Raw genomic sequence first — 23,105 nt, 5'->3', positions numbered from 1 at the left:
CAATTTCAAAAAATAGAAAAATATTGAATTTATAACCGAACACATAGCGGAATTTGGGGCAAGTGTGCCACCGTAAGTATTTCAAGTTATAACTCACTAAAACGTGTTTTTAAAAAGCCGATTTAAATCTCATAACTATTTTACATCTATTTCCTCACTTATAAATGAGTTTCGCTTGAAAAAAGTGCAAACAAAACAGTTTTTGAAGCGTTTTAAAAAGGGTCCAAAAAGACGTTGTTTTTAGGGCTATGGGGCAAGAGTGCCAGTCGTATGGGGCAAGACGGCCACCTGGTTAAAATAAGCGTAGCGGAATTTGGGGCAAGTGTGCCATACGGGGCAAGAGTGCCACCTAGCATTTTTCCTTAAAAACTTTAGTTTAATGATCAATTGTGTATACAGTTGGTCCCTTTCCAATGACTAGGTATACTGAGCCGAATTTCATATAGACCAATCGATATTCCCCATTGTTTTGAACTGATTTATATTGAGTTTCAAAATTGAGCAGAATATTATAATTTTTTAATCCAACCAAATAAGCTCTCAAAAATCATGCGAACAATCAACCGAAAAAATATTTACACCCCCGTATAGCTGAGAAAACGTGAAAATTTTTGTGGGGTTAGTTGAAAAAAACTTTCTTTTTGTCACTGAAAAATTCAATTTCAAAAAAGTTACAACTTTTGGGGCAAGTGTGCCATCTCTGTTTGGGGCAAGTGTGCCACCATCTTTCATAGGCGCGAGCTGTCAAAAATGTAAACATTGTTGTAGCGTGCTGCGGAATGGTGCGCTATTGTGAGCGGATTCCACGCCAGAAAAACAGAACAGTAAAAAACCATATTGTGGTACAGTTGGTGGTCAAAAAGGGTTCATTGTTGACTAAATACATGTAGGAATACATACACTAGTGGTACAAACGTAACAATTTCCAATTATCTAAGAAATACGGTTATTTTAACCAGGTGGCCGTCTTGCCCCATACGAGTGGCACTCTTGCCCCATAGCCCAAAAAACAACGTCTTTTTGGACCCTTTTTAAAACGCTTCAAAAACAATTTTGTTTGCACGTTTTTCAAGCGAAACTCATTTATAAGTGAGGAAATAGATGTAAAATGATTATGAGATTTAAATCAGCTTTTGAAAAACACGTTTTAGTGAGTTATAACTTGAAATGCTTAAGGTGGCACACTTGCCCCAAGTTCCGCTATTTCTTAGATATTTGGAATTATTACGTTTGTAACACTAGTGTATGTATTCCTACATGTCTTGAGTCACCAATGAACCCTTTTTGACCACCAACTGTTCCACAATATGGGTTGCTGCTGGTCTGTTTTTTCCGGAGTAGAATCCGCTCGTAAAAGCGCACCATTCCGCAGCACGCTACAACAATGTTTACATTTTTGACAGCTCGCGCCTATGAAAGATGGTGGCACACTTGCCCCAAATAGAGATGGCTATTTTACCTCAAAAGTTGTAACTTTTTTGAAATTGAATTTTTCAGTGACTAAAAGAAAGTTTTTTTCAACTAACCCCACAAAAAATTTCACGTTTTCTCAGCTAAACGGTGGTGTAAAAATTTTCTCGGTTAATTGTTCGCATCAATTTTGAGAGCTTATTTGTTTGGATTAAAAAATTATAATATTCTGCTCAATTTTGAAACTCAACATAAATCAGTTCAAAACAATGAGAAATATCGATTGATTTATATGAAATTCGGCTCAGTATACCTAGTCATTGGAAAGCAACCAACTGTACACACAATTGATCATTAAACTAAAGTTGTTAAGGAAAAATGCTTGGTGGCACTCTTGCCCCGTATGGCACACTTGCCCCAACTTCCGCTATATAAAAATGGGACACAATTTGTTGAACTTTTTTTTATCGCAAAACTATGAAAGTGTTAACACGTTCTACCCGATGCTGATTTTCATTAACTTTCCGTTCCGCCGGCAACACCAACGCAAGCAGTTAATTTTTGTTAATTTTTAAACCTAATATGCTGCAGCAAATTTTTTTTTTTTTGTATTACGATTTAAACTCTTCCCAGTACATCAATACTGTTAAGTGTGCGATGAGATTTTTGTCAACCGCAATAATTACAGTTCTTGACGATGATTGTTGTTACTCCTGCAATCAGCATCGGTCGGAAAGGGTTAATCTGCTGCAAACACTCTTTTTAATACTTCCATATAAAACACCATCCTAAGTTTGCTACTTTAAAATTCTAAACACGTTATAACTTTTACACATACCAAAAACCAAAAAGTTAAGTTTTTAACTACCGTCAAACGGTTATTCACTTACTTGGTAAAAAATGGCTGATTGGAAGGTTAGTTTTTCGAACCAACACATTATGTTGATGTGCTTTGCTTTTTTCATGACTAACCAAAGCCACTCTACCCATAGTGTTGATTTTTATTTTTTTTTTGTTACACCCTTTGCAAACCGCTGCATATACGTCCTTCGGGTCAGGAGAACAGCATGGAAATGAATTTTCATAGTTTGGATTGTATGTAGTAGGCATAGCAGACAACCTATGGGAGACTATTATTAATAATTAATAAATTAACCAATTTGCAGCCAGTGCTGTATAAAACTTACCTGATAGCAAATTGAATAATTTGAACAAACACACTTCAATAAACTGAATATCAACTAATTCAAACGACACCGTGATTTGCACTTGCACTTCGAGAATTGAATTTTAAATCTTATCACATCACATTCGATGCTGTTCAACTAAAACCGCAAAATGAACTAAAAGTGTCCACAACCACGGCAATCGAAGCCTCCAACTAGCCAGCGATTCGAACCCTCTTCGATTCGATTTTTACTAAGCTATCATACAATGCTGTGCCTATTGAACCGTTGGTCCGAATCCGTTGGTCCGGAGCCATTGATTCGTCGACGGCCGTTGATACGGAGCCGACTCTGGAGCCGTTGGTGCGGAGTCGGCTCCGGGAAAAAGTCGGAGCCGGCTCCGGAGCCGTTGGTGCACTCCGAAATGCCCGCGTTACGCGAATTTTTATTCTTGACAGTTTAGATGTCATATCATATACAATTTTCTAAATTAATTGTCAATTGAAAAATAATTTGCATTATTCCAAAAGTTTTAAAAATCTTTCTGACATTAAAAATACAGAAATAACCGAATTTTCCACACCACCATTAATGAAGTAATAAATTACATAAATAAACTAAATTAAATAAAAAAAATGATGATTAATACAGTAGAACGTTAATTATCCGGGGTCGGATTGACCGTTGAGCGGCTTAACCGTGCCCATAAATGTGACAGCTGTTCAAACATACGGCGAAAATTTGCAGCGATAGTCAAGTGGGCAACCAGTTTTTTGTGCTGCTCTGTAGTGTCTAGGGGTATTTTCGAAATTCAGTTTTGTTCATGAACAGTTGTTAAACCTATAGTTATTGATTAAAATAATATACTACTAACGAATAATCGATTAATTCAAAGTGAATTAATCATAAAACTAGTGAATATTATAATTTTTACATGAATTTGACATTTCTTGGACCATTATCCGTGTAAATCGATTAACCGGCAACCGTCCGGTCCCGAGCTGCCCGGATAATCGACGTTCTACTGTATAGTATATTTTGGCTATAAAACGTGATATTCGACATACGCGAACATCCGAATTACGCGAATGTCTTCGGAACGCATTATTTGCGTAACTGGGGGAAATACTGTTTTTCACAAAGTTTATGCAAAATAAAATACAACACTCGTATCACGATAAAAGTTTTCAAACAAATTTATCAGAAAAGCGGTATTCGGTTCGCTATAATCGGTTCGATGGGTATCTCTGCGAAACAGCAGGTACGATTGGAGGTGCGGAAGATTTGACAGCACAATTGGTCATTACGAACACACCAAATATTGGCGCTTTCAACATACTTGATCACACACAAATTCACAATTTCAAGCGTATCGAGTACTAATCGAGCAGAAATGGGAAAACATTTTCGAGCAAATGTCACTTGGGACGGTGTTGTTTAAATTTACCCCAAGGTGGATCAAAGAGATCAAGTGGTGGAATCTAGAATCAAAGTGTATGTAGTCAAGGTGGTCTAATTCCATGTTTTTATAACCAAATTTGAACATTAACACTCTTAAAATCTTCACTCAGCAGCAGAAGCGATAAAAATCAGCCTTCTAAATTCATACACCTAGGAAAAATCCCACCTGTATATTATACCCACATAGCTGCTCGAAAACTGTTAAACAAAGCAAACAGCTGACAGGCCTACGAACTCAAAACGGAAAGGGCCTCAAGGATTCATTTTAAATGACTATTAATTTTTAACAATTTATTTTGGAATGCCGGCTATTAGTAAGTATTCGCTAACTGAGAAGTTTTTACTTTTCAGTCAGCGGACCGATATTCGTTAACTGAAATGACAATATAACCATCAAAGCAACCAAAAAAAGAACTATTCCCATGATTTACTTTTTCCAATCGCATCCGTACGAAGTGGAATTTGGGGCAAAAGTACCATAGGGCTAAGAGTGCCCACAAACATTTTTCCCTTTAAATCTTGATTAATTGACCAATAGAGTATACATATGGTTTTGTTCTCATATCTAGGTATACTGTGTCAAATTTTACATGGATTAATCGATTTTTACAATTGCTTTAAGCTGCATAATGTAGAGTATCAAAATTGAACAGAAAATTATAGTTTTTTAACCATACCAAATAAGCCCTCAAAAACTTACGAACAATCAATCGAGAACATATTTATACCACCGCAAAGCTGAGAAAACGTGAAATTTTATGTGGGGTATGTTGAGTTGAAACAAACTTTCTTTTTGACTATAAAAAATATAATTTTAAAAAAGTTACACCTTTAAGGACAAAAGAAACTCCTCTTTTTGAAGCAAGTGTGCCATCATATTTCATAGGCACGAGCTGTCAAAAATGTAAACATAGTTGTAGACCATATTGCGGTACAGAGTTTGTGGTCAAAAAGGGTTCATTGGAGATTCAAGACATGAAGGAATACATAAACTAGTGCCACAAACGTAAAAATCTCCAATTATCTAAGAAATACGTTTATTTTAACCAGGAGGCCGTGTGGCTCCGTACGGGTGCAAGAGTGCGCCCCATAGCTCAAAAAACAACGTATTTTTCAACCCTTTTAAAACGCATCAAAAAGAGCTTTGTTTGCGCTTTTATCAAGCGAAACTCATTTATAAGTGAGGAAATAGATGTAAAATGGCTATGCGATTTAAATCGGCTTTTGATAAACAAGTTTTAGTGAGTTATAACATGAAATGCTTAAGATGACACACTTGACCCAAATTCCGCTAACCAAATGATGCCGGATGTTTTACATTTGTCGTTTAAGTGATTTTTAACTGAGATCCACCCCAGTTGGCGAATATCTAGTTAAAAAGCATCTAGTCATGAACACTTACTACAGTGAACCCTCTCTTATTTGACACCTCTCCAATTAGAGAAACCTCTCTTATTTGAACATTTTTCACAGTCCCTTGATTTCCAGCACATTTTTGTCCCTCTTAGTTGGACAACCTCTGAAATCTGTATCCCTCTTATTTGTGTATGGTGTTGCCATGGTTATTGAAAGATGTATGCTCAAATTGAATTCAGTTCGCAGTTTCCTATAGCAACAGTTAAGGCTGCATGCTAAATGTTCTGTTTCTTTCTAGTTTGTATGGACCTTTCATTCACTTTCAACCCCTGTAATTTGAAAACCCCTCTTATTCGACAGTCCCATCGTCTCTCAAATAAGAGAGAGTTGACTGTATATTTGTTTTATTTACTTACCGAATCTGCTGGCTTCGATAGCATAATTCGTCCGATATAAACATATTTCCAACTATGTTTGACAATGATGAAAACCATGACGAAGACGTAGTTAGCTCTGTAAGACTTAAAAGATGTTGCTTGCAGAACATAGTTAGCACACATGAGATAACTTGTCCGTAGCTGTAGAAAAAACAATTGAACTGTGAATCTCATTAACTATCACTGAAAAAATGTGTTTAGTAACATACCCATTCAGAGCCAACTCATCCGCAAGTAGTGAAAGTTCGACGACATATGGATTGCTACCCTCGTGTTTTCTATAATTTACTAAAATTGTGAGCAGCGTTACAACATCGTGTCCATGCAGGTTTCTCAAACTGGAGTCACTTAAGATGTGTTTAAATGCCTCAAATAAATTTTGTCCTATTATGAATTCTATAAGATTGTTCTCATTGACATTATCGATTCCTGTCGCAATTATTAACAAAATCTTCAAACATAGAACTTTGGGGCGATCAGTGGAAATATTGCTTGTCAATATATTGTAAAGCTGTTTCAGCAATTCCCGCATATCATCTTCGATATCGTTTATGGTAATAAACGGAACTAGTGTGTTATTTAAGGACATAGTAGCGCCATTATGACAATCATTAGCATTACCTCCTGTGCCAGTTTGTTTGCGGAATAGAAAATGTATGAACACAGCTATCGTTTGTAACGCATTGTGCACACGCTTGGAATTTCCGAATGACAGGGTGTGTATACATTCCGTAAACAAATTCAGTATATTTTGTTTCGCAGAAGAGTATTGCTCTGGGTTCAGTTTGAGCAATTCACATTCCAACATGTCCATGTTTGGCTGCAGTAAGAAAAATTCTTCCCAAAACTGTATGCTTAGTAGTTTTGGATCTTCGCCGCGGCATAATTGTTCGTAAATATGAACCACTTTTTCCTTGGGCCGTTTTGTACCAGATCCAGACCTTTTCCGAGATGCCATTACAATGTACCGTATCGCAGTACTTCAATGTTGCCCCTGCTATGTTGATAGGAATTATCCTGGCTTAAGTGCCTATTTTTTGGTTATTTCACCCTCAACTTTGCTGGCGTTAATTCGTTAAATAAGGTTCAGCTCAAGAAATACTATGTTTAATTATGTCTCAGAACTTCTCTTTTATGACAGCCGATTTGCAGAAGGTACAGGCGGTCCCCAAGATACACGGTTAGGGCGGTGGCAACGCTCATCGGATGCGATTTTATCGGACGCGATTTATATGGGATTTGACAGATAACGTCGGACGACGAAATCGCACGTCCGACGTTATCTGTCAAATCCCATATAAATCTCGTCCGATAAAATCGCATCCGATGAGCGTTGCCACGGGCCTTAATGGGGACGGTAAACGGCCGCAAGATACAGCGTAAGGGCGGTGGCAACGCTGATCGGATACGATTTTATCGGACGAGATTTTTATGGGATTTGACAGATAACGTCGGACGTGCGATTTCGTCGTCCGACGTTATCTGTCAAATCCCATACAAAATTTTGACAGGCCGTCCGATAAAATCGCATCCGATGAGCGTTGCCACCGCCCTTACGCGGAAATTCGCACGGTTTATACACGGCTTTTTGCATTATGCCATTTGCATTGGCATTAATGTGTCAAATCAGTACAATTTGCTAAAAAAACTGTCAAATTTAGAAAACTCGAATCCGCGTATAAGAGGTACCGTGTATCTTGGGGACTACAGTCTTTCCCCGAGTTACGCGACACTCGAGTTACGCGAATTCGAGTTACGCGAATTTTTATTTTTGACAGTTCAGATGTCAAATCAGTAAAATTTTCTCCATCAATTGTCAAATGAAAAATAATTACCGATAAATAACCAAATTTTCTACACCAATTGCATCAAATAAGTATTAAATTACATAAATTAACTAAATTCAATCAAAAATTATGATAAATAAAGTATATTTTTGCTGTAACATGTGATATTCGACTTACGCGAAAATCCGAGTTACGCGAATGTCTCCGGAACGCATTATTCGCGTAACTCGGGGAAAGACTGTACCTGTAACATACCAAAGTGGGTTTATTACCACGCGGCTACATGAGGTGAAATATACAGCGAAATGAACTATTTTACAGGCGAAATATCTGACGGATAATGCATCACAGCAACCAGCTGATGTGCAATGTAAACAAATAACGTGCACAAAATCGTAACTAAATCCATTAAATAACTTCAATATCCAGTACTTCGTCAATTTTTAGTCAACAGTTCACAATTTCTTCCAATTAGGGATTGTTCTGCTTAAGAGGATATTATTTTTAAGTGAATTTCGAAAGCGGATGTTGTGTCTCCCCCAGCCCTTTTGCTGTACCTGTGAGATATTTCGCCTGTCAAATAGTTCATTTCGCTGTATATTTCACCTCATGTAGCCGCGCGGTTAGACAGGTGGACTTATCCCGAACAATTTGACAGCCATGCTGTAGAAAAATGAAAACGAAATAAGCGGAGGCCATGGGAGTGACAAAATGCTGACAAATTTTTCAAAATGTGATAGCGCGTGGCCACGGAGCTGAAAAAATGTTGAAAATTTTTTCAACTTTGTCAAAATTGCTTGTCAACTGCAAAAAAGAGCTTTTCTCGAAAATTTTTTCAACTTTGTCAAAATTACTTGTCAACTGCAAAAAAGAGCTTTTCTCGTGGCCGCACCAAAAACATACACAAGAGCGCTTTTGAGCTTTTGTCAAAATTTTGTAACTTGGAGCAGCCAGGAAAAAAAGTTGACAAAAGTTGACAAATATTGACGTTCGTGAAAAAGCGTAAACAAACAGCTATTTGGCGCAGTTGTGACCCATTGTTATGATAATAATGCTAAAATGTATGATTCTAATTGATTTATGTACCTAGTTAGTGCTTCTTAAACAAAATATCGATGATATTCAGATGTTGGAGCTTTTTTTTCGCTCTTGTGTGTGTTTTTGTTGCGGCCACGTGAAAAGCTCTTTTTTGCAGTTGACAAGCAATTTTGACAAAGATTTTTTAAAGAGAGAAATTTTTTAAACATTTTTTCAGCTCCGTGGCTACGGGCTAAATGGCAGGAGGGGATTCGATCAATTGTTGATGTATGCGTGTGAATTCCAATGGCTGTTTTGGATGATGTTTTGTAGTGTGGGTGAAAAACTACGTATCACGATCGAATCCTCTTGTCATTCGTTCGTCCAATATCGCCTTCCCGCCAAACCTGTAAGGCCACCTAGTCCCAATACCAACTTTGATATCATATAGTACTTTTAAAATGGTATCTACACCAGTTTCAATTCAAGCCATTTTTAAAAAAAAAAATTGCTACAATTAAATCATTTCTCAAAAACTAAAAATTAACAAATTTTATTTTGTAGAATATACAAAATCCCAACTGTATAATATGCCAACCTTGGCAGATATCATACCTTTAGTTTAAGTACCGTATTAAAGTATTACCGTCTCTTTCTAACAACCTTGATGTAAAATGTCATATGAACTGTCACAAAATAAAACAAAGATAAAGATAAGCTCAAGGTGGATTTAAAAATATTAGGCTGGAAATAGACGAACCGAGATCGTCGCGGAACCGCGAAATTCGCGCCTTGTTTATAACAATTGTAGAACAGTTGAGCTGTCAAATCTTCCGCGCCTCCAATCGCGCCTGCTGTTTCGCAGAGATGCCCAGCTTCGGTATTGCTGAGATTTTCGCGGTAGCGCGAACCGATTATTTTTACTTTTTCTGGCGGATTTGTGTGAAAACTCGTGTCGAGAAATGAGTTTTGTATTTTATTTTGCATAAACTATGTGAAATAAATAATTTGATTAGCAAATTGATAGAAAAATATTTCTTCTAGGCACATTCAATCGTCACCAGACCTCAGATGGTTCCATACACGAACCGCGATTATCTCGCCTATCTGTCAGATTTTATAACTTAATTGGCAGCTCAAGGCATACGCGAATTTCGCGGTACCGCGATGATCTCGGTTCGTCTATTTCCAGCCTTAGGTGGTGGACTCTAGTGCATTTTGACAATTCGTCACTTGACGTAAGGTCCCCAGGATTTAAACTTTGTTTACATTTATTAAATTTGTTCAAATAATTTATCTACTCCATTTTTTCGATTAAATGTTCTTTAAAAATATATTTTGGACTTTGCGAGTTCTTATTAAACATAAGAACATGGATTATTGTGTGTTAGTTTGTTTTATTCCGTGAATTTATTCTATAATTCATTGTGTTTTCGACATTTTTGATGATAAAAACTAAGAAATCATTATTTTTTTCAATTTTCACATTGATTTCTCATTATCTACGAGCTTCATGGACAATTTACGTGATATTAGAACTCTTACTCACATTATTTTAAATTTCGTGCATAAACAAATCATCAAATATTTTGTTAATATATCTCATTTTTTTGATAAAATCAACAGACACACAATAATGCTCATAATAACAAAGAAATCTTGTCTATTTGCTAAGCTTTGTGTGCAGAAACCAATGGTTAACGGTTTTAAAATGACGTAAAGTCCCTCAACTATGGCGACCCCCCAAAGGCCCTTATCCACCACCTGATATTTTTAATCCACCTTGCTCAGCATCAAGGACCGTAAAGATATCAGGTCAAGTTATAAGCCCGTTTTGACAGCTAGGTGGAAGAAGAATCGACGAAGAAAACTGACAGTTAGTTTTCCGCTTTTGACGAACGCTTCAAGTTCTCAAAGAAAAATTTCCATTTTAAATCACGGACTGTGTTCTAATAAACTAAAATATTCACCCAAATTGATCTCCACCAAATATTGACCATGCAAAACGTAAACAATCCATCAATACATATACAAGCGGAAAACCATCTGTCAAAATCGGAGCCCAGGGGGGGGGGGATCGCCAAAAGCGCTATAACTACACCTCATTATACATTCCACCTTGGTATTGTGCTTATTTTCGAGTCAAATTCAAGCGATTCCAAATTTCAATTTGACCGTTATTTTTATAATAAAATGAATAAACTAAATGAATAAATGAAATAGAAGAGAATATATGGTCGGCATTACTTGCATACAGCATTAAAATATATAAAGAATTGTTTACTTATGAAAATCGTTAATTTTTTGCATCAAAACGTGTGGAATACCCGGGTATGCCGGTTGCCAACTTAGGTGTGTAAATCTGGTTGCCAACTCTACGGTTAAAGATTCGGATAGAAAACACGTGTTTTAACCTTCGTTTCTATGACCAAAAATACACCCTCATCTTTATGACCACCTACCCGGGTAAGTAATACATTTTATAAGGGAATTTGTATTTTTATTGGTCAAAAAATGTCTTATTCAATTTATTCTATGCAGCCATAATAACAATATTTCTTTTTATTTTATAAATTTATGAAGTATGGCTTTTAGTTACATAAATTGAATGCATATCAATTAGTTCAACTGACACTAATACACCGCCATTTCTTCCCGACTGTCGGTGCAATCATTTCAATCTATGTGACTTTAGAAGAATATTAAGAGCTAGAAAACTTTTGGAATAGATTCTATAAATATAACTACATGCATTGCTATACATATCATTACAAAGTTAGCGACTAATCGAAACCAAAATCCTTTATTGTATGTGTTACCTACCCGGGTAGGTGGTTATAGAAGTAAGGGGTAAAAGTTGATTTTATTTTTTAAAGCACATTTCAAAAAATTTAAAAATTCTGAATTTTTTACCACTTTTGTAAAACATGTTTCACTAGGCATTCTAATTTTTTTGGATCGATTCGAAAATCCTATAAAAAGTTATCATAAAAAGAATATGTAAAACATACCCGGGTAGGTGGCTATAGAAATGAAGGTTAAGACACATGAAATTTATAATTTCTTGTTTTAAATATGATATGCTTCGAGTTGGATAAAGGGTATCCAATAAATGCAAATGTTAAGCATCTTAAGTAATATTTTTTTATAATAATATGCACTTGCCCAAATAGCCAAAATTGCTTAAGCAGACAATTTTGGCAAGCTAAACATCGCTGCTTGAATTCGCCTTTTGCAGTAGATAAACAGCATCAAAGTTCCAGGTGGTCCTTCTAAATAGCGCCTCTAAAGCTTCTTAATGCCACGGTGCCGGGGATTATTTTTCTTTGTGTTTCATTTTTTTGTTTTCTTTGGTACTATTGCTTATTTATTAACACATTAAAATATAAATTATAACAAATAATATGACACGTTAAAAGGTGGTCTGTTCTGTCCGAACGGTCAACGACCTCTCTTCGTAGAACGATCTGTCGATCGTGTCCTGCACCGCACACACACCTCTACAAGCACAGTACAACTGTCATTGCGAGCTGTCTTGGTACAGCGGTACAGGCACAGGGTGGTTGCCAACATCCCCCCTTCTTACAGGGTTTTCCAGTGGTTCTGATAACTTTGAGATGCTTAACGGACTCTATCGCACGGGAAGTGATACTTTTGGCGCGTTAGCGATAAATCTGTAACTTTACTGAACTCTATGTGACGGGAAGTAGATTCTTTGGCACCTTTTTTGGACAAGTCATTTGGGTGCCGTTTGCCAGCTGGGTTTTCGTATACATGAGGTGGTTGAAGTATTGCTATTTTCAATAATACACATCAATATAAAATTTGCACTATATATGGCTATACACATTTATTAAAATTATGATCAAAGCATGATATGTTTTGTAAATTATCGAGTGATGTTATTTTACTTCAATTTATGTTGCTTTGTTATGGAAGAGTAATAACATTCAAGTCAACTAGCGTTTATAAACATTCGCGAGTGAAATCATCTGCTGTCAATTCGAATGGGTGGGAAACAACTACAACAACAATTTTCCACAACCAAACGCATTCCGAAAATATCGCTTCAAAAAAGGTTTCATGCTGTCGTGGCTGTGCTGTGCACCAAAACATAATAGTGCTAATTCGTGAATCTTATTGCACACAGTATGTATTTAAGCCCATAACACTTGAAGTAGTTGTAATTATTTACGTGTTCCGAATGTTACAGGTGTTTCAATATAACCGAAATCATTGGATGCTGTTTGTGAAGATCGATTGTGTCATCATTTTACAAGCAAAAGTAAGTCATTGCATATCCAATGCCTAAGAGCGCTTTGTCCTCTAATGACTTTCTTATATATACTATACAGCTCAAATATTATAACAGACATGGAGCCCAATACAAGTGCAGCTACACGACGTGTTGTAAAAACCACATCCGATAGCGACAGGAAGCGGGTCATAACGGCGTATGAAAATGGCTCAGCTCCATCAGCAATAAGCCAAATGCTTAATATAAAGAGACCAACGGTGTATGGAATCATAAATAAATACAATGCAACTTGGCAAATCGCTGCAGCTAAGCGTGGTGGCACCTGTAAAAAAAAGTTGTCGCAGGATGCGGTAGAAAGCATTCGAGCCTGGATCGACGAAGATTGTGCGATCACGCTGAAGTCACTGGCACAGAAAGTATTTGAACGACACGGTGTACACGTTAGCATCTCAACTATAGCCAGGGAAGTAAAGGGCTTCAACTACTCCTTTAAAATGCTGCAAAAAATACCTGAAAGGCGCAACACAACTGCTACGATCGAGGAACGTACCACATACGCCAGAAACTTCTACCAAATAACAAGGGCATTTCCTGTAAGCGGATTAATATATTTGGACGAAGTGGGATTCAACGTGAGCATGCGGACAAGCAAGGGCAGATCTCAGAAAGGAACGCCAGCAGTAACCGTGGTTCCTCAAATTAGAACTAGAAATATATCGATAGTATGTGCAATGAATTCGAATGGGATCGTACATTACGTCACCCACAACCAACCTGTAAACAGAGAGCTATTTACCAATTTTATTTATGAGCTTAAAGATATATTGCGATCCAAAAACATTAATAGAAGCTATTTAATAATGGACAACGTTGCTTTCCACAAGAGCCAGTCCGTGCAGGAAGCTATAGGAACCGTTATAGACAAACCTCTCTATCTACCCCCATATTCTCCCTTTTTAAACCCCATAGAGAATATGTTTAGCAAGTGGAAGAATTATGTAAAAAGATCTAACTGCACTAATCACGACCAACTAATGGAAGCTATATGCAACGGAGCAAATTATGTTACCGCAGAAGATTGCGAAGGGTTTATAAACAACATGTGGAACTACATGTCACGCTGTTTAAGCGGTGAAGAAATATTAGATTAGATGTATCTTTATTCTTTGATAGCTCCTTTGATAGAATTCAATAGTTTTATTCAATAGTTTAGATAGATGAGATTAATTAGTAGTAGTTAAGTCGATTAACACTTCAATGGAAAACCGTACTCCAAGAATTTTTCCTCAAAATGTGCTGTGCAGTTTCCTCAACAGTTATTACGTTTTTTTTTTTTCATTAGTTAAGTTCTTCATCTTTAGATGGAAAAACGATACTCAAAGAGTTCCTTGAAAACGTGCTGTGCAGTTTTCTCATCATTAATTACTTTTTTTAGTCAGTAGTAAATATCTTGATTGTTAGATGGAAAACAATACTCAAAGAGTTCCTTGAATAAAATACAATGCAATTTTCGAACGTTTCTTAAATCAGTTTGTTTTAGTTCTGAAAGAAAAACTAAGCTGTTTGCTTTCTTAAACCAGCTTTTATTTACGGCAAAACCCTGCCAGTATATGCCATCGTCAAGAGGCCCGGATCGCCATACAACACATCATGCTCCCGATTCATTCTTCTACTCAACACTTTCTGTTCAAACATACCGCTAAAGATGACCCTAAGTAGCACTCGTGTCCGTAGTAGTGATGGGAGAATTCTATAAAAGCCTGGTTCAATTCCGAATGACTTCGCCAGAGACGAAAGCGCCTTAGAAAAGTTGGTGCAAAACTCCAGACTATGAATCAACCGAAGCCGCTTTTTCGGGATTAGCAAGACGAAAATCATGACGATATCGAATACTAAGACAGCGTGCCGTACAAGTGGATTTGCCTATTTTCTTCGGTCGAACTACGTTTTATGATATTCTTCAGTATAATTTTTTATTATTCTTTATTATATTTTTTAACACATTCAACTTTCGCGCACAAGCTGGTGCTGTCTTTACTCCGAATGGCTCTGACGATTTAAAAGCACTTCAAAGCACGCTGTCTTAGTATTCGATATCGTCATGATTTTCGTCTTGCTAATCCCGAAAAAGCGGCTTCGGTTGATTCATAGTCTGGAGTTTTGCACCAACTTTTCTAAGGCGCTTTCGTCTCTGGCGAAGTCATTCGGAATTGAACCAGGCTTTTATAGAATTCTCCCATCACTACTACGGACACGAGTGCTACTTAGGGTCATCTTTAGCGGTATGTTTGAACAGAAAGTGTTGAGTAGAAGAATGAATCGGGAGCATGATGTGTTGTATGGCGATCCGGGCCTCTTGACGATGGCATATACTGGCAGGGTTTTGCCGTAAATAAAAGCTGGTTTAAGAAAGCAAACAGCTTAGTTTTTCTTTCAGAACTAAAACAAACTGATTTAAGAAACGTTCGAAAATTGCATTGTATTTTATTCAAGGAACTCTTTGAGTATTGTTTTCCATCTAACAATCAAGATATTTACTACTGACTAAAAAAAGTAATTAATGATGAGAAAACTGCACAGCACGTTTTCAAGGAACTCTTTGAGTATCGTTTTTCCATCTAAAGATGAAGAACTTAACTAATGAAAAAAAAAAAACGTAATAACTGTTGAGGAAACTGCACAGCACATTTTGAGGAAAAATTCTTGGAGTACGGTTTTCCATTGAAGTGTTAATCGACTTAACTACTACTAATTAATCTCATCTATCTAAACTATTGAATAAAACTATTGAATTCTATCAAAGGAGCTATCAAAGAATAAAGATACATCTAATCTAATATTTCTTCACCGCTTAAACAGCGTGACATGTAGTTCCACATGTTGTTTATAAACCCTTCGCAATCTTCTGCGGTAACATAATTTGCTCCGTTGCATATAGCTTCCATTAGTTGGTCGTGATTAGTGCAGTTAGATCTTTTTACATAATTCTTCCACTTGCTAAACATATTCTCTATGGGGTTTAAAAAGGGAGAATATGGGGGTAGATAGAGAGGTTTGTCTATAACGGTTCCTATAGCTTCCTGCACGGACTGGCTCTTGTGGAAAGCAACGTTGTCCATTATTAAATAGCTTCTATTAATGTTTTTGGATCGCAATATATCTTTAAGCTCATAAATAAAATTGGTAAATAGCTCTCTGTTTACAGGTTGGTTGTGGGTGACGTAATGTACGATCCCATTCGAATTCATTGCACATACTATCGATATATTTCTAGTTCTAATTTGAGGAACCACGGTTACTGCTGGCGTTCCTTTCTGAGATCTGCCCTTGCTTGTCCGCATGCTCACGTTGAATCCCACTTCGTCCAAATATATTAATCCGCTTACAGGAAATGCCCTTGTTATTTGGTAGAAGTTTCTGGCGTATGTGGTACGTTCCTCGATCGTAGCAGTTGTGTTGCGCCTTTCAGGTATTTTTTGCAGCATTTTAAAGGAGTAGTTGAAGCCCTTTACTTCCCTGGCTATAGTTGAGATGCTAACGTGTACACCGTGTCGTTCAAATACTTTCTGTGCCAGTGACTTCAGCGTGATCGCACAATCTTCGTCGATCCAGGCTCGAATGCTTTCTACCGCATCCTGCGACAACTTTTTTTTACAGGTGCCACCACGCTTAGCTGCAGCGATTTGCCAAGTTGCATTGTATTTATTTATGATTCCATACACCGTTGGTCTCTTTATATTAAGCATTTGGCTTATTGCTGATGGAGCTGAGCCATTTTCATACGCCGTTATGACCCGCTTCCTGTCGCTATCGGATGTGGTTTTTACAACACGTCGTGTAGCTGCACTTGTATTGGGCTCCATGTCTGTTATAATATTTGAGCTGTATAGTATATATAAGAAAGTCATTAGAGGACAAAGCGCTCTTAGGCATTGGATATGCAATGACTTACTTTTGCTTGTAAAATGATGACACAATCGATCTTCACAAACAGCATCCAATGATTTCGGTTATATTGAAACACCTGTAACATTCGGAACACGTAAATAATTACAACTACTTCAAGTGTTATGGGCTTAAATACATACTGTGTGCAATAAGATTCACGAATTAGCACTATTATGTTTTGGTGCACAGCACAGCCACGACAGCATGAAACCTTTTTTGAAGCGATATTTTCGGAATGCGTTTGGTTGTGGAAAATTGTTGTTGTAGTTGTTTCCCACCCATTCGAATTGACAGCAGATGATTTCACTCGCGAATGTTTATAAACGCTAGTTGACTTGAATGTTATTACTCTTCCATAACAAAGCAACATAAATTGAAGTAAAATAACATCACTCGATAATTTACAAAACATATCATGCTTTGATCATAATTTTAATAAATGTGTATAGCCATATATAGTGCAAATTTTATATTGATGTGTATTATTGAAAATAGCAATACTTCAACCACCTCATGTATACGAAAACCCAGCTGGCAAACGGCACCCAAATGACTTGTCCAAAAAAGGTGCCAAAGAATCTACTTCCCGTCACATAGAGTTCAGTAAAGTTACAGATTTATCGCTAACGCGCCAAAAGTATCACTTCCCGTGCGATAGAGTCCGTTAAGCATCTCAAAGTTATCAGAACCACTGGAAAACCCTGTAATACTGCCGGTACGCTTCCATCCACGGTGGCGTTCTTCTGACATGCGAAGAGCGACGTGGAGGCTGCACGGGTAGAGATGATATTACGTCATTCGTCGCAACCTCAGAAGATTCAATTGGCTCCGGACAAACATTCACAGAAGACGGTAAAACTGAAGACGATAACATTGATGACGATGACGATGGCTGTGTTGATGTTGTTGCTGATGATGATGACTGCAATGCTGCAGTTGATGACGATGATGACGGTACACTCAAGGATGGTGCATCTGATGATATAGACGAATACAAGGACGGCTTAGGGATGGAACAGGTATCAGGTACTGGTGATGAGGAAGAACATTGACTAATACCCCAAGCATCTAACAATCCTTTGAAGAACATTGTAGACTCCATTTCATCTTGTTGATTATTTGTGTTGTACCGATGACGCAGCTGATTTATGTGTGAACGGAGCGTTCTGCCAGATGTGGTTAAAACCTTAAATATCACACTTCCGATCTGCTCATCAATCACACCAGGAACCCATCTCTATTTGTTGACTTCATAAAGCTTCGCATATACAGGATCACCAGCATTGAACTTTTTGGGTTTATGCTCAGCAGTATACGTGCTTGGCGAAGGTCGCGGTGGTGGTCGTAGCAGCTCTAAATTTGTGCGTATCCTTCTGTTGAACATAACATCCGCTGGAGTTTTCTGGTTTTCTAACAACTTATTAGGTGTATTCCTGTAAGTCAGCATAAATACATCTAACGCTTCTTGCAACGAGACCTTCTCCTTCCTGATTTTGCTGATTTTGAGTGTTCGTTTGAACGTGTCCACAAAACGTTCAGCCTGGCCATTAGACTGCGGATGGTACGGTGGACTTCTGATGTGCTCTATGCCATTACTATTACAGAAATCTTCAAATTCCCAGCTCGTGAACTGTCGCCCGTTATCACTAACGATAGTGTTCGGCATACCAAAACGAGAGCAAAGTCCACGAAGCATTTCTACTGTGGCCTTTGCAGTAATTCTTGTCGTTGAAATTATCTCAGGCCATTTGGAATAAGCATCGATCACTAGTAGAAAATACAAGCCGTCTATTGGTCCAGCGAAGTCCATGTGGACTCTTTGCCATGGACCGCTGCACTTAGGCCAGGGTATTGGAGCGTTATGAGGCTGAGTTTTCGCGGCAGAACCACACGCTTTGCAAGATTTGACCATTTCAGCTATATCTGAATCAATCAGGGGCCAATAAACATAACTCCTAGCTATTGCCTTCATTATTTCGATTCCGGGGTGCCCATTATGCATCAGTTTCAACACCCGATTACGTAGACATGCAGGAACAATTACGCGATCGCCAAAAACTATACAGTTGTCGATCGTTGAAAGGCCCTCACGCCTTGCGAAAAAACATTTCATCTCAGGATTTTTCACTTCCTTTTTTGGCCAACCATTCTGAATGAAGTTTGATAACGATCGAAGCACCGGATCCTTCTGAGTTTTTCTCATTATGTCGCAAAAAGCCAGAGGTAAAGCATTTGTAGCACTCTGCAAAATAGCTGCTGTATCATTTTCTAGCTCAATGCTTGCAATAACATAATCATCCTCTGGTTTTTCATGCTTGTTGATCAAACGCGACAAAACATCGGCATTCCCAAATTTATTTGTTCTATATCAAAGTCACAAACTCTATATCAAAGTCATACAAGAACAGTGTTTGTGCAAATCTTTGCAATCTATTGGCCGTGTAAATGGGAATTCCTTTTTTCGATCCGAAAATCCGTAGTTGTTGTTGATCAGTTTGCAAGCGGAAATGTCTACCAAAAAGCATGCGACGGAATTTAGTAACAGCATAGACGACGGCTAAACCTTCGCGATCTCACAATGGGCATTTGCCGGGATGAAATTCAAAAAATCAACTTTGTAATAGCGCAATTCCAAATAATAGGTTGTAATACTAAGGGTTAAACTAAGAAAAATACCAAATATGTTCTGGTTCTCTAGAAAAGACCTCTCAAAGTCGACACTTGTTAAAAAAACGCAGAAATTTTTTCACTTTTTTGGAAAACTTTGAACCTTTGTAACTTTTTCAAATATGAACCGATTTTGATAAGTTTAGACATTTTAAAAAGGATATTTAGTCAGCTTTATAAATATATTAAAGATTTTGAGTTAAGTTAATTTTATGCAAAAATATACGATAATAACTGAAAAAACTTCCCAAAAATTTTCATCATTTTAATTTTCGACTTGATGCCATTATGGAAGTGGCGTAGAGTGGCGTTGTCTCATATATGTCACATAATAGTGTAATATATATACTATCAATCTGTGAAGAAATATTCTGCGAAAGTTTGCGAACGCGAATTTTATTGAAGTTTTTTCACATCAACTTTTTATAAAAACAGACACATGCGTAACTAGGCGGCTCCATAGGTGCCTAGTGTAGCGTATTTAATGTTTTCTACAAAAATATATTCTACGTGATTTTGATCACCTTTAATTTCCATTACGAAGCTGTGTATCTTAGTTTCAGCTCATGTGCTTATCTAATATGTAAATTTCTATTCCAACTTAACTTTATTATTAAAGATAATGAAGTAGATCAGAACCAAATACCTTTTGGTCCTACATCAGATTATAGATTATAGGATGTAAGGAAAATAATGTAAGTGAGTTAATTTATTGCACCATCATCTATTGGCGTTTTGGGAAAAGAAACTCCCAAAAGTCATGACAAACTAAATATAAGGATAGAGGGGAGTATGCTACAAAGAATATTTTGCAAGAAAGAAAATGCATCCAGAAGGACATTTTGTATAATGAGCTGTATTCCTCTGATTCGTTAACCAGTTCAATATCAGTAGCTACACGCACTAAAACAAAGACAGAGTTTAACTTTACAAACGAAGTAAATACTTTGTTTGTAGCTATCGTTGAATTCTGATTTTTTTCGGATAGTTGTAAAACCAAGAACATCGGATTTTTAGTTTCATTGCCCCTTCTGAAGGCAGTACAGGACTTAGAAAAGTATTGGATGAATATTCAAAGACTAACAATATGTGTTGCTTTTCATTACGAATTTGGGAAGAACTTTATTTCAATGTACCTGCTCTATCTAATTATTTAAATGCCTTTATTCATATCTTTAGAAATGTGAACTAGACGTCAGGAGCTTGTAATAGCATCCACCTAAGTTGTGTATGTAAATTTTTAATATTTTTACTACCAGTGAGTAAAAGTGATGAAAATTATCTATAATTGTCCTATACAAAGCAGAAAATATTATCTTATTCTAAATTAATATGTTTTGTTCATATATTATGAAACATTACAGTATATTTTAATATGGTTTATACTATTAGAAACAACAAATACAAAAAAAAAACACAAAATTAATAACACTATGCAAAGATCCCTTAAAACACTATTTTATGTAGCGCCACCTGGTAGTATGGTTGTGAATTACCTATAAAATGTTATTACCTATCATAACTCTTTACTACAAACGATAAAAACTAACTATTTCTGCAAAAATAATTTTATCCCGAAATTTGTTCTAAACTGCCCATTGTGCAATGGTGTGGTTTGGCTTTCCAAAGTGTGTTACAATGTGTCTATAGCTGATAGTGTGTATTATAATAAGTTGTGTATAGCAGATATGCTACACAGGTATGGTATAAGAATCGAAATCGCAAGCGTGTTAGTACAGTTCGGATTAACAGCCTAAGCAGTGGCGCGTTAAACGGTGGGCGGACTGGGCGGCCGCCAGGGGCCCCGTCGATCTAGGGGGCCCCGTCATTGTGGATGTTCGACTTCGTACCGATTCTACCCCCTCCCCCCCCCTCTGGATGGGACTTTTACCATCTATTTCAAAAAGACACATTTTTTATTTATTCATTTTTCCCATCGCTTTACTCACTGTATTTTGTCGAGGGCTCCGAACTGCAGAAAACCGGGGCCCATACTACTCAAAGCAGCACATTAAATGTTCTAAGAAATCTGCCAATACTTGCATCAAAGCTGCGCTGCGACACGCGCGCACAGCTCAAATCAATACCTCATCATCGTTGGCGCAAAGTATTGGACAGAGCGAGAAACCGTCAATTTTTGCTGGTGTGGGTGGCCTGTGCACGAGACACCCAAACCCACAACCACGCAGAGCAACTTGCTGCTAAAATGGAATGCACAGAACGCTACGCTTAACTACCACCGAAAACCCGTTACACAACACAAGCATACAAGTTTCTGTTCTGCTCTGAGTAAAGGCGAACCTAAACGTGTGTGACAATACATTGCAAATGTGTGCGTAAATCGCTTAAAACGTTAGCACGGGTATCCAAAGCTGGTGTGTGAGAGAGGCAACAATGGAAACTACGGCGGATCCGGCCACAAGCCGTGATCGTAAACGCCCTGCTGAAAACGATAGCATTAAAAAGAATGAGACGAAGAAGAAGGCTTCGGCTGAAGTGGTGGTGGTTCCACCGAGTGAAGCAGGTGTTAGTATGAGTGATGGTAGCGTAACAGCGGCAGCGGCACCACACAATACAATCAAAAAGGAGCGTATTCCTCCAGTTATTGTTAAAGATTTCTCAGAAGAGGAATTTGCTGAGTTCAACTCGCTTGCAAACAGTGGCAAACTAAATGTCACATTTAGTTTCCTCAAGGGAAACTTTACAAAAATCACGTGCATCTCGCGCGAGGCTTTTGAAACAGTTGTTGGTCGCCTGAAACAAATGAAACGTGAATATTTCACACACGATTTTCCTGGAGACAAGCTGTACCAGGTAATCCTCAAGGGGTTGCGTTTTGGCACCCCAGTCATGATCGAGCAGTGGCTGCAAGAAACAAATCTTCCCCGTCCAGCCTCGATTCGCATTTTGGACAGTAGCTTTTCTACAAAAGCAGGCTTCAAAAACTTCATCGTGTCCTTTACAAAAGGGCAGGTAACCCTCGATGATTTACTGGAAGTAAAGCGACTCAAATCCATCAACATCAGATGGGAACGCTACTTTCCATTACGTGACGATGTCACACAATGCAAAAACTGCTTCCGGTTTGGACACGGGAAAAATAATTGTTCAATGAAGGCTCGATGCATGAAGTGTGGAGATGAACACTTGTCAAATCAGTGCTCTAAAGAACTGGGAAACCAAAGAATCTGCGCCAATTGCCAGGGAAATCACAGCCCTCTCAATCACAACTGCAAAGCCAGGCGTGATTTTATCGAGAATCGAGATTCCAAAAAATATCGATCAGGAACTACCCGTTACATCCCTGCTCCAGCGCCCACTACATCTGCATGGAGCTCAAGACTAAACTGGACTGCACCTCAATCTGCACCAACTACAGACACACCAGTCACAATACTACCACAACCAACGTTGCACACGTTGCAACATCAGCCGCAAGCTCAACAAACGTTACAGATGCAGCAGCCACTGATGGTACAACAACAACAATTGTTGTTCCAACAGATCATACATCCACTCCAACAGCAGGTGGAACAACTACAACAGCAGATCAACGTGCTGCAGCAACAAATTCTGCAACAACATCAGCAGGTTCAAA

General features: G+C 37.7%; 3 protein-coding genes across 5 annotated transcripts in view; 1 reads left to right on the top strand and 2 right to left on the bottom strand.

Moving 5' to 3' along the window:
* LOC120956825 (armadillo-like helical domain-containing protein 3) overlaps positions 1–7,029 on the bottom strand; it is a 33,019-nt gene extending 25,990 nt beyond the window's left edge. Inside the window, exons 1-2 of the mRNA XM_040378579.2 lie at positions 6,040–7,029; positions 5,810–5,971 (exon numbers count right to left, since the gene is read on the bottom strand). Of these exons, the coding sequence (XP_040234513.1) occupies positions 5,810–5,971; positions 6,040–6,788 (911 nt within the window). The 5' untranslated portion in view covers positions 6,789–7,029. The remainder of the gene's footprint in view (positions 1–5,809; positions 5,972–6,039) is intronic.
* A 5,190-nt stretch (positions 7,030–12,219) lies between these two features.
* On the top strand, positions 12,220–14,418 carry LOC125907481 (uncharacterized). Of its 2 annotated transcripts, XM_049610094.1 has the most exons (3): positions 12,220–12,783; positions 12,848–12,919; positions 12,990–14,418. In XM_049610094.1, the coding sequence occupies exon 3, from the start codon at positions 13,009–13,011 to the stop codon at positions 14,041–14,043; it is 1,035 nt and encodes a 344-aa protein (XP_049466051.1). In that variant the 5' UTR covers positions 12,220–12,783; positions 12,848–12,919; positions 12,990–13,008; the 3' UTR covers positions 14,044–14,418. The 2 variants fall into 2 exon arrangements, with proteins under 2 accessions (XP_049466051.1, XP_049466050.1); XM_049610093.1 differs by having other exon boundaries at positions 12,220–12,919.
* A 927-nt stretch (positions 14,419–15,345) lies between these two features.
* LOC125907480 (uncharacterized) lies at positions 15,346–17,549 on the bottom strand. Of its 2 annotated transcripts, XM_049610091.1 has the most exons (3): positions 16,981–17,549; positions 16,845–16,916; positions 15,346–16,774 (listed from the first exon to the last, which is right to left on the bottom strand). In XM_049610091.1, exon 3 carries the CDS (start codon positions 16,753–16,755, stop codon positions 15,721–15,723), a length of 1,035 nt encoding a protein of 344 aa, XP_049466048.1. In that variant the 5' UTR covers positions 16,756–16,774; positions 16,845–16,916; positions 16,981–17,549; the 3' UTR covers positions 15,346–15,720. The 2 variants fall into 2 exon arrangements, with proteins under 2 accessions (XP_049466048.1, XP_049466047.1); XM_049610090.1 differs by having other exon boundaries at positions 16,845–17,549.
* Between the last annotated feature and the right edge of the window lie 5,556 nt (positions 17,550–23,105).

Source organism: Anopheles coluzzii, chromosome 3, assembly GCF_943734685.1.
Source record: "Anopheles coluzzii chromosome 3, AcolN3, whole genome shotgun sequence".
Classification (NCBI taxonomy): Eukaryota; Metazoa; Arthropoda; class Insecta; order Diptera; family Culicidae; genus Anopheles; species Anopheles coluzzii.
This window is presented reverse-complemented; position numbering and strand designations above follow the sequence as displayed.